The sequence below is a fragment of the Salvelinus namaycush genome, chromosome 10 (assembly GCF_016432855.1).
Source record: "Salvelinus namaycush isolate Seneca chromosome 10, SaNama_1.0, whole genome shotgun sequence".
NCBI lineage: Eukaryota > Metazoa > Chordata > Actinopteri > Salmoniformes > Salmonidae > Salvelinus > Salvelinus namaycush.
The window spans coordinates 809,856-822,045 of NC_052316.1; the positions used below are offsets into that span (position 1 = coordinate 809,856).

The 12,190-nt window shown below is 42.5% G+C and overlaps 1 protein-coding gene across 2 annotated transcripts in view; it reads right to left on the minus strand.

The window, feature by feature from the left end:
• The window catches only part of LOC120054388 (ephrin type-B receptor 3-like), a 48,083-nt gene that overhangs the window by 23,489 nt on the left and 12,404 nt on the right, over positions 1-12,190 (minus strand). For both annotated transcript variants that reach the window (XM_039001802.1, XM_039001801.1), the window contains exons 5-8: positions 5,984-6,108; positions 4,253-4,409; positions 2,938-3,046; positions 1,369-1,421 (exon numbers count right to left, since the gene is read on the minus strand). In XM_039001802.1, coding sequence (XP_038857730.1) covers positions 1,369-1,421; positions 2,938-3,046; positions 4,253-4,409; positions 5,984-6,108 — 444 coding nt within the window. The remainder of the gene's footprint in view (positions 1-1,368; positions 1,422-2,937; positions 3,047-4,252; positions 4,410-5,983; positions 6,109-12,190) is intronic.

A 12,190-nucleotide genomic window follows, 5' to 3' on the forward strand; every position in this document is an offset into this window, starting at 1 on the left:
ACGGGTGCATTAACATATGATTTTACAGTCGAGGAATAACACCAATGAGATCCACAACCACTACACTCTCAGAAAAATGGGTTCCAAAAGGGTTCTTCTGCTGTCCCCAGAGGAGAACCCTTTTTGGTTCCAGGTAGAACCCTTTTTTGGTTTCAGGTAGAACCCTTTTGAGATCCATGTAGAGTCCTCTGTGGAAAGGGTTCTACATGGAACCCAGAAGGTTTCTTCAAAAGGGTTCTTCCATCGCCTCAGTAGTTATTAAATAGAACGCTGCGGCCCGCCCGCCCGTGGGGAAAACAACCCTTGGTTGTCTTGGTTACCCAATTGACTCAAAGCAAAAACGTCACCTTTATAAAACACAATTTTTTTGTTGTCTGCTTGTTTTCCTCATTTACAAAATTACATTTAAGAAAGTACAACATGTCTAAAAGATTACTTTTGAACATTTCCTGCTTCCAAGCGTTCTCACTAATATTGTAGGGCTTCCCTCATACCCCTTTCATGACGGCGCTAAAGTTAGCTACGTGAGTGAGTGCTAGCTAGCTACCAATCAGAACATTAAGCTAGTCAAGACCAACAACACAGACAAACAGAATTTATAGCTACAAGTAGTGATTGGAGTTACAAACGGACTATACTAAATTAGTTAAATCTCTTTCCTGTGAAATGTTTTCCACAGACAGCTACATGTAGCCTACTTGGACATTATGTCCCCACAATTTCCCACACCGAATAGATTGAAGCCACAGGGCTCTTCTCGCAGGCTTTATTTCCCTTTTTGTGAGCATTGTGAACCGTAGGTCGGGATTTTTGACCTGGTTACTTTGAACAACACAGAATTATTTCTGTATAACAAAAAATCTGTGATGAAATTGGCTTTTTTACAATGGGGGTCAATAGGAAAGAATGTTTGTTTTTCCCAATTTGTGGGCGTAGTCGAGGGGAATTTCTTCTTATGACACCAAGCTTTATCTTGGCCAGATTGCAGTTGTAAATGAGAACTTGTTCTCAACTGGCCTACCTGGTTAAATAAAGGTGAAATGAAAGAAAATTCAAAACATGAATACCGACTCAGAGTATGGGTACAGCCGGTTAGGTTCTAGATAGCACCTTTTTTTCCTAAGAGTGTACCAATGCTGCCTATATAATCTATGCCTGTTAAATGACATAAACCATCTTTTGACACAATATGTGGATATAGGATTCTTGTGATATAACGGCTTTTGACATGTAGTGTTTGGGTATACTGTTGGATGTAACTAAGAACTAAGTCTAGCTCAGAGGGTTAGAATAGAATATGGATAGAATGTGGATAGAATATTTATCATGTGGATTGCTTATAATGGAGGACAGGCAGTAGAGACTTACTGTACTGCTGCAGTTTCTCTGTGTACTCTGACTCGGAGCCATTCCTCTGCTTCCTGTGGGGCAGACCAGAGTAAAAACACAAAGTCAGACAACTACCGTATGGTGCAATACTCAAAGGAGCAGGAATGAGTGGAGATGATTTCGGCACAGCCGTGTCATTAGAAATAGAGAATACCACTGTATTGCTGCTCACTACGATATCTTTATATTTGAAACTAAGAAATAGAGAATTTCAGGTAAAACTACAAAATAAGATAATATATTGGACAGGAAAAGTAGGACTCTGTTTGTATGTCTGAATAGGCAGCTGAGAGAAAACATAATGGCCCAACTCGAGAAGTGAAGGACAAAGCCTCATCCAATGGCAGCCTCAGCTGTCTCCCTCAACACCCAGCTTAACACTCCCTCCTGCACGCTGGTTCAGACTAATACACTGTTCACTCCCAATCCCCCCTTATTTATTCTGTTCATTCTCCTCTTTCTCTTATTTCTTCAGTATCAGTCCATTAATGCAGGGGAGATGGCTATGACAGGGCGAAGGGGGTGGGGTTGTTGAAATTACATGTTAATGTGGTTCCTTTGTTGTCTAACCAGTAACCGGGGCAATAATACCCGCCGGTGATTTGCATCTCATTTCCAATTCAAATGCAGCTACGGAATATGCCAAGGAGCCTCTGAGTTTTCCTTCTTTTTTTTCTTCTCTCGTGGCAGATGCTAGCGAGCTAAGCTAAGACAAAGAAAGAGACTATTCAGCCTGACAGGGCCTGGGCCTGTCAGAACGGGCGGCTCACAGTGAACCATGCCACTGCCGCCGCGCCAACCGTGCGCGCCAACCAGTCGCCAAAAGGGAGGGTGTCAAACTTGTATGCTTCGCCAACCTGCAGACTCCCAGTGACAGATGAGTAGTACTATGTACAGTAGAGTTGAAAGACCACGGCCAGGCTTTTACAAGAACTGAATGGATATTAAAGTTAAATGGACTAATATCCTACAAGTGAATAGGAATCAATAGGGATTGGCCATGTCAAGGTTTTTGGGACGGGCAGCTTCCGAATGCATAAACCTGGGAACTCGATGACAAGGCCATGAGTGCAGGCCTATTAGCTTCTAGCAGCTGAAGCTCATGCTCTGTCCGGTGGGCTAGCCTAGCGAGGGATTGGGAGGGAAATCTCTATGGACTGTCCACTGGATAGAGCTAATCTCCTACTCGCAAAAACTCTTAGGTGGCAGCCAGTGCAGAGTGTCCCTGTCTTTCTTTTGTGTGTTTTAAGGACGTAAACACATTCAAACGTTGACATTTCCATTTCGTTTTTGTGTGTGGGTGTTTCAATCTGTAAATCAAATATGCCAGGAATGACCATAAATATGCGGTTTTCTCACTTGCTAACATTGCTATGCTAACATTGTTTCATCCACAAACTGAAGTATGGCTAGTAAGCCAGTATTGTATGAGCTTGGTCAACTGCTTTTGATAATGAACGTGGCTTCAATGTCGGACGTAGACACTTTTTCAACGTTGTCTAAACGACAATGTGTTCACTGGGTAGTATTGACTATGATTATTCTCACCTGAGGCAGACGATGGCAATGACGACGACAGCGATAATGAAGACTAGACTTGCGGTGGCAGAACCCACAATAAGGGGCAGCTGCTCCTGAAGAGACTTCTCGGGGTCACCTAGAGGTCAAGAGGTTAGAGGTCAGGGTTACCCAAAGGTACCTGTCACCACTAGCACATAAATACATACACACTACACCCACACGGCCCTCAACCCTCAGACTAGGCGAACTCCCGACATCACTTTGTCCTTGTGATGTATGTGTGCATCTCCCACCTGTATAGAATTATTTGAGACAATAATCCTGCTGCAACAGGACATTTTTATTATTATTACATTTTTGTAGGGGTTGATACATTTTTCCTAAGGGAAAATCAAGTCTGAAATTTCAAAGTGGAAATTACAAACTAGAGAAGCCTTTTTAAACCTCAAATAAACTACAATTAAAAAATGTCCTGCATTGCAGGAACGCTCTCCTGCAACAGGGTGATGAAATGAAGATCCTACATCTGTACGGGCTTTCAACTCCTACACTTCGGCTACTCCAAGAAACCACTCCTACACTTACTTCTAGAAACCATATGCTTATGTAAAGACAGGCATGCCCTTGTGTTCACCACTCTGCATCAGAGAAAATGGGAAGGATATTGGCAGTTTGTCAGTTTCAACCTTTCGATTCACGATACAGTACTCTAGCCTAACTGGCTCTCATATAAATTGGAATGAAAGTCAAATAATGGGAAACATCGTCATAAATGATTCGGCAGACAGGCACCAAAGGTTTATTATTTAATTGATAAGCCTAAAGAAGTAATAACCTTTTGTAAGGCTTTTGAGCCTCTACATATTTATAAGCAGGGGCACAGGGTAAGGAAGTGGAGGTAGGCAGCAAGTGATGTAATATGGTCAGTTAGCCGACACGTTAATCCAAAGCGATTTACAATGAACACTTATACCGTGCTTCTACACCTGCATTACTAGCTGTTTGGGGTTTTAGGCTGGGTTTCTGTACAGCACTTCGAGATATTAGCTGATGTACGAAGGGCTATATAAAATAAAATTGATTGATTGATTGATTATACAACAGGCTATATGTGGCCTTCGCACGAAGCAAACCCACAACCTAGTGTTGCAAGCACCGAGCTGCTACCAAGTTGTGAGTCATCATTGCAACCACAAGAGATGTGTACCTGTTTTACAGCGTGTGAGAAATTCAGTTATATTCTGATGCATGCTTGTGTCAATGGTGTCCCTGTTTGTGTCTTAGACTGTTGACAAACCCCAATTTCCGCTCATGGGGAGAAAAAAAGTTAATTAATTCATACTTTTTAGGTTGGTGCTGAAGTCGGCGGGGCTGCTATAGCGGCCGTACCCAGCCACTGTGCGGGCCCGGACCTGGACCACGTAGGGTGTGCCCGTCTTGAGCCCCTCGATGCGGGCAGAGCTCCTTTGGGCTGTCATGGTGTGGGCGATGGCCTCACCCTGGTCCTGCCAAACCAAACGCACAGAGAATGGTTAAGAAATGCTTCAAAAATGTACTAAACAAACATCCCCTCAATGATATCATCCATATTCATCGCCTTCCCTCCACCCGCTTTGTGGCACATGCCGTGTCCAACAAATCTCACCGTACAGATGGCGAGAGGCAGCGCGAGGCAAGAATAGCTGGAGAGCTTTAATCGGTGGGTACAACACCACAACAAACATAGAGAGAGACACTAACCAGGTTTCCATCCAACCTTGTTTTACCGATCACTGTACTTGTACACAGCCAAACTGTAAATAGCACACCCGACTACCTCATCCCCATATTATTACTTACCCTCTTGCTCTTTCACTCCCCAGTATCTCTACTTGCACATTATCATCTGCCCATCTATCACTCCAGTATTAATGCTAAATTGTAATTATTTTCGCCTCTACGGCCTATTTATTGCCTACCTCCCTACTCTTCTACATTTGCACACACTGTACATAGATTCTATTTTTATTTTCTTTTGTGTTATTGACTGTACGTTTGTTTATGTGTAACTCTGTGTTGCTGTTTTTGTCGCACTGCTATGCTTTATCTTGGCCAGATCAGTTGTAAATGAGAACTTGTTCTCAACTAGTCTACCTGGTTAACTAAAGGTGAAATAAATGTTTTTATAAATTATGCAAGTAAAAGTCCATGTCAAATAAAACGTATCACGTCAGGCCTGATGGAAACAGCAAATCTGTCGGTTAACTTTCCATTTGTAAACTTTAATAACGGGATATGGTGTGTGGTCTTCCCACTATGACTCGGGAAAGCATGCAGTTACTGTATATACAAATAAGTGATGAACTTCCACAGGGTGGTGAAAGTGCACGTTAATGAGCTTGATGCTACTTTTCCAATAAATATAGAGGGTCATATTTTGGTGACAAGATGATCGATGCTTGGCTGCAGTTTGACAACTAAAAATGATATCGCTTTTATCAATAATAATCTCATGAAGTACAGTAGGTAGCCTACCCGCACTGTATCTGCGAGCTGTTGGTTAGAGCGCACGTGCCAAGACCGGAGTGGGCACATTCACTATATAATGCAACATTTATTTTGACAAAATCACCAGTAGAGTTAAAAATTAGATAAAAAAATGAAAATAACACATAAAAATAACTATTTTGTATTAATTACATGGGAATGTAACCGCAAAAGCATGTTTTATGTCCACTACGTCATCACGCACAACCTTTTATCATCAACAAGTCAATTTGATAGAAACAGAACTCTAGTAGCAAAATATTGTTTTTAGAAAGCTTTTCGAATATTTGCTTGGGGGGGTAAACAGAAAAGAAAAGGAGGAGGAATTGGGAGGGGAAGAAGGAATAAAGGCAGGAAGGAAGGATCAACTGAACGCCCAGCGGACAGAGGGACGGGATTAAGACTTTGTCATAAGTGTTGTTGTCATTGTTGTGGTGTTGAATTATTTCCTACGGGGCAATATTATTACAGCATGCAACAGAGGCAGAAATAAGACTTGTGAAATAGGATGTGGAATTAAGAAGCGTTCATTTACATTGTTGCTTACCTTCTCATGGTACTTAATCTCATAATCCAGAATGATTCCATTGGGTTTTTCAGGGGGCAGCCAGGAAAGACTCATGGTGCTCGCTGTGGCCCCCATCAGGTGAACTGTAGGTACTGCAGATGGAGCTGTAAGAGAGGGGTAGAGGGAAGGAAATATGCACTGTAATTCGGTATTGTGTGTTTTCTGAGTTTCACACCCTTTGTATATCTACACAAGCCTAAGCATATTGATGCTTTGCAGGGCTGTGATGTGCTGTGCTTGCGATACTTGGTACGCTATGCAGCCAGCCACTCTCTCTCCCTATAGCTCTGCTGTTCCTTTTCCAGACAAGGGATCTGTGATTCTTTCTCAGCAACGAGGAAGTCAATCAACAAAATGGTGGCGCTTAGTATTTGTAAGATCCAATACACACCCTGTGCGGCACACACACACGCACGTGCACACACGCACAAACGCACACACTCACACATACATGACCTCACCCACATCAGGTTCATTTCTCAACCCACTCTTTTATTTGTGACCTGTGTATGACTACACACACAGCAGTCTGTCTCTCTCCCTCTTCCTTTCTCTCCAGGCATGTTTTGTTTCTGAGTCACTCCCATGTACTCTCCCCTGATCCATCCTCACCTCCCTAGTTCCTACCCTATCATTCGCTTTTATTTAACATCCATTGTCACTTCAGTCCTTCTTTAGTTCGCTCAAAAATGTCCCCCCTCTTTCTTAATGATTCTCTTCCCCAGTTTCATCTGTCTCTTTTACTCCTAGTATTCTCCTCTCCCACCCCCCTTCTCCCTCTCTCCGCCAATACTCTTTGTTAAACAGTTTCTAATCCCCAAGTCCGGTACTTTGAACCTTTGTTTCTCCGGCTTGTCATTGTCACCACCACCACCCTAGACCTCCCTCTCTCTCACTGTCTCCCCTCTTTCTCTCTTTCTTCCCTAACCCAAAACTCCATCCCTATGTAGTAGCCTACCACCAGCCACCCATTCCTCCCTGAAAATCTCAAACATCTCCCCATAGACAATACTCCCTGGGCAAACTCCCCAGGTCACTGGGAGCCTCCTCCTGGCCGAGACACTGGGGAGTAACCAGTAACCATGGCGGGCCTCACACGGCTTATCGCCTCTATTTATTTTTGGTCTTAAAAGGTGAATGCGGAGAGCGGCGAGAATGGTAGGGAATCTAAGGATAATCTGATCGGGGTGGTGCCTCTCCTTCCCCCTGCTGCTCCCCCCTGACCTACTCTCCTCCTGGGGGGTGAATAGTGTGGGACGGGGGTCCCTGTTACCATGGGCGCTTGACTTTGTGTGAAAGTGGGGGTGCAAAAGCTTGGAGGGGAGAGGGTGGAAGGAGGGGATCAGAATATTTTTTGAATACATTTTCCTGCAATTCTATACTGTTTCTTAATATGTGGAATACATATTATTTGACAGAACACAACAATTTAAACACATCAATTATATTGAAAAAGTGTTTTAATGACTCGTTTACTAATCTACCCGCTTCCCTGAAAATCCCACCTCCAATAATTCATTGACTGGTCTGAAACCCTCCCAACCATGTGACTCACAAACATCCTGCTCCTTCCCCACCCACAGTGATTGATTGACAAGCCAAACTGTGTGGCCAGGATAACGCATGACAATGAGGAAATGAAATCGAAAATGGGAGGAATAATATTGTTTTACCCAATAAGGATTTGAATTTGAATGTTGTAATTGGTAGGTTAAGAAAAAGCATTGTTAAATTGTTAAGTTTTCATTACCTTTTTGTCAGAAATAACGTGATCACAATAATGTAGTACAATAAAAAACGTGAACTTTGATTTATCTTTCAAATGTAAAAAAAATATTTTCTCAATATGGCAATTATCTGGTAGGGTATTGAACGAGAACTATCAACTTGAAAATGCAAACTGGAGTACATACAAAAAAAATTGAGTTACTCATATGCAGCCTGCATATGTTGTTATTGTGTAGTCCTAATTTGACTAATAGAAACAAAGAAAAGCACTACATACATAATCGAATCACGTTTTGGTTCTTAAAACCACATATCCTACACAAATCCTACTGTACCCTACCTGGAGAATCTTGCATTTTTAAGATGAGAGAAAATAAGCGGGTTTTTACATTTCAACAAATCTGTAGCCTGCAATTACAAGACGAGGCTACTATCAATCATTTTCTAATTGTCATTCTGTTTAATAGTGGCCATTTCAACAACATACCACAGTGAGTAGGCTACATATTTGACAACAAATTGTGAAGAAACATAATCATCTTAAAAATGATGAGAAATAACAAAAGTGTTGTCTCAGCAAGCACAATAATGTTCCAATTTTCCTCAGACCTGAACTTTTTTTGGCGCCGTCGTTTGATGCGCCGTCACCATGAAAATGTTTAAGAGCAACTGAAGGCAATACACAACTTCTCTCATAAGAAATGGCCTACGTGGCATCAATATGAGTCAGAAACATTTAGTCTAGCGTCAAAATTGACTACAAAGTGTAAATAGGTAAAATGTTGGTCATAAAGTCAGTCTCGTCCAAAACGGAGTTTTGTAAGTGAGTTAGTTACGACGTACTTGAGGGTTTTGGTATGGATTACTTACATGCCCACTTTTGCCAAATATACCAATTTCCCAGAGACAACACATTGTGGTCCGCCCCCAGCTGCCATGTGGAGTTTTTGGACAATGTTGTCAAGTTTGCATCTGGGTGCAACACATGCACATTACATTTCCGCTCAGCAAATAGGAGTGAAAATGGGCTTCCATAAAGTTGGTGCCAACTTCCAATGCATTTCAACAATATTGCCAGATGGCCAGGAATGGAGATATGTTCATTATTATATTGGTACTAGCTAGCTATCTACTTTTCATTATACAACATTATTTGATAATGCTAGCAAGCCAGGCTAGCTATGATACCACAGATGAACGGGGAATGATACTGTAGCTAAGTAAACACATGACGCTAATGTGTCATGTGATGCAGCATGTCAGAGGAAGATGAGCAAATCTCATATTAGCTAGCTACCTTGTTATCAACAGCTAATTGTAGCACATTTGCATTTAGTGTCAATACAGGGCAGGCATTGGATACTAGCTAATCATATGATGTAGCAGACATGTTTTCAAACTTTCTTTCAATAAGGGTTGGCAGACACTAGCTAGCCAACTCATTTAAACTCGGACAGATATTGATAACTAACCCGGATTTGCAAGTTAGCTAGCATTCGGGGGTGTCTGCCACAACATGCCTGTTCTCATAAAAGGTTATTGTGTATTTTCTAGGGCAAAAATAAGTGAAGGATGGTACTTGTGGCTTTGGCTCTGGTAGAAAATAGCACACAGCTGGTTGCATAGAAACGGCATCAGCACTGGCCTGAATCTATTCTGTACTTACAGTCCCTCTATTAGCATATAAATTACTTCCAAACTAGAGAAAGTAATTTTTCTCACTATGTTTATTGAGTGACAATATTTTATTTCATTCACAGGCTACAACCTGGTGGATTTGTTGTTCAGCAGCATCGTGGGAAACCTCCTGCCATATCAGGAGCTGTTACAGAAGTCTGAGGCAGTGGCCAGACACCAGTCCCGGTTCAGAGTAATGGAGGACACCTGGAATTCACCTAACCACCATTGATAATGTAATCAATGCTGTGTGTATATGTGTGTCTTGTATGTTGTAAGAAGGTGACCCTTTCCACTGTGCCAATGGATTACTCCTGGGCCAGAGTGAGAAATGACAACCATGCTAGCACGTGTCCCTTGTGAATCAGGATCTCTGATTGGCTATGTTCAACCGTGTATCTAATGTTGTCTTCCATGACTGTATGGTGACAGTCTTTCTCTCCCTCCCTCTGTGATATAGGAGCAGAGTCGGATATAGGAGCCAAAGTCAGGCTCCTTCATGACCAGTATCTGTGATGAGAGGGGCCTGGAGCTAATCTGCGCTGCCATGCCCATCAGGCTTTGACAAACACCACAGAAGGGACAAAAGGTGATTACTTATAAGACAGTACATGACAAGTGTTTAGTAATATCACCCTTTCAATACATGTGTCACTCATCAAGGACCGAAGAGATGCTTTTGAAATAGAGTTCTCTGACTGAAAGACTGGTCGATACTGATGTCTGAATTGGGAGAGACCTTGCACTCAGGATTAAAACGATACAAGACACATCTATAACTTTTTATGATATGTTTTTGTTATTATTTAATCGAATGTTACTATCAATAGTGGGGGACCCTGTGTATTCTTCAAACGTCAGGGAACTCCTGTCTTATACGGGACACCACACAGGAAGGTATAATATTTGCACCTTGTTATATTAGCAGGACACCGCTTCTACAGTATTATGTGAAGTATGGTTTATTCTACATGGAACTGTTACACTTGAAAGTCATTAAAACACTTTTATTTAGAATAGCTACATAACTTCAGCAATTGCACTCTCCTCATATTACTCTGTAGGCTACTGACTGATGCAAAGCTTCTTCCTGGTCAGTAGCCTTCAGAGTGGTATGAGAAGAGTGCCAGCCTCCTCCATATCACATCTGCCTGTAGTTATTGAACTCTGCCTGCTGGCCCGTGGGTTGAGGCAAACTCAGTCATATCCAGGATGGAGTGTCATGCACGCCATCCTTCCTGCCACTTGCCTTTACATGTCCATAACCTGTAATACATTACATCGATGGAAGGGACTTCATGACCCACTGGAGACTTGAAGACAGAACCTCACCCAGAGAGCTGTGCATGTCAGTGTGTGGTTAGACAACCAAATCCTTAAATTTGGCCAGATACACACATAAAATGCCATTCTAGTTCTGGTTAGACAGCAAATGTTGTACTCTACACACAACTTATTTGCATTTTCTAGGAAAGTGTAGTCATGCTGTCTTTATGAGAACATCAATATGACATTTACAGCATAAACTGTGTTGTCCGCTGTACCAAAACCGTGTCGTGCGGGAGCGAAGCAAATCTTTTGAGAAGTCAAAACCACTCATCTTGAGGTGACGGGGGGAGGGGTGCAAAATGCAATCTGTCAATTATTATATCATATATAATATGGACATATCTATTTCAATACAGACTAGCTCAAAACATTACTAATCATTGAAAATGAGAAATCACACGTTTGCACCCCTGTTTTGAGAGTCGGTCTGCAGCTGCTCCGTTTGCTCCAGTGCTCTGGCGTCTATGCCTGTCACCCGTGTGGCACCCGGTACCCGACCCTTGCGCAACAATGGGGGACTACGGAATCCCCACCGGAGCCCCAGGCACAAACAGTGGGCCATTCCTTTCGTGAGGCTTTGAGGAAGAACAGAAGGGAGATGAGGGACACATGGCTGCGGACGGGGATAATCCCAGGGTCTGTCTGAGCCTGTCTAAAGAGCAGACTCTACATAGAGACCCATACACAAACCCCAGCGATATATCAGAGACTTATACACAACCCCTGGCTATTGGCCTACACCAGGGAAAACTCCACACAGGAACCAACACACAACCCCAACTACAGGCAGATTGAGCAAACTCTACATAGAAACGCAAAAACCCCAGCTAAAAGGCCTGCAGCAAGGGAAACTCAAATCAAAGACCAACAAAGAAACCCCAGCTATAGGCCTACATAAGGGTAAACTCAACATAGAGACCCAGACACAAACCCAGGCTATATAGGCATACAGCAGGGAAAACTACACAACAGGAAATAATACACAATACAGATATCCACACACAAGCTCCATACAGCAAACCAAAGGCAGATTGAATCGGGCTTGGTGGTGCAGATTACTCTGGTGGCCTAGTTACTGAAGATGCTGTGGGTTGACAGTGGGTTGATCGTTGTGGGCAGAACAGTGTCGGTTCAATGCCTAGCCATACAAGCAGCACTGCCTCGCTATTGCTATTTGTGGTGGTGTGTGCCGAGTGCTGTGGGCGTGTGAAATTGTCCTTCTGTAAATCTCATTTAAATGTTTTTCTTCTCAATCCTCACTTAAAATACATATATTGTATGTAACCCACACCTACATGCAGAGGAAATGTATCTGAACAAATGTCTGCTTTTACCTGCCTTGCTGATGTAAATCACTATCTATTTTTCCTTGAAGCAACCATCATCTATTCTCGAAAAATGCTTCACCCTATCGTAAACATCACCGATTGTAGCACACTGCCATTGTGCCCT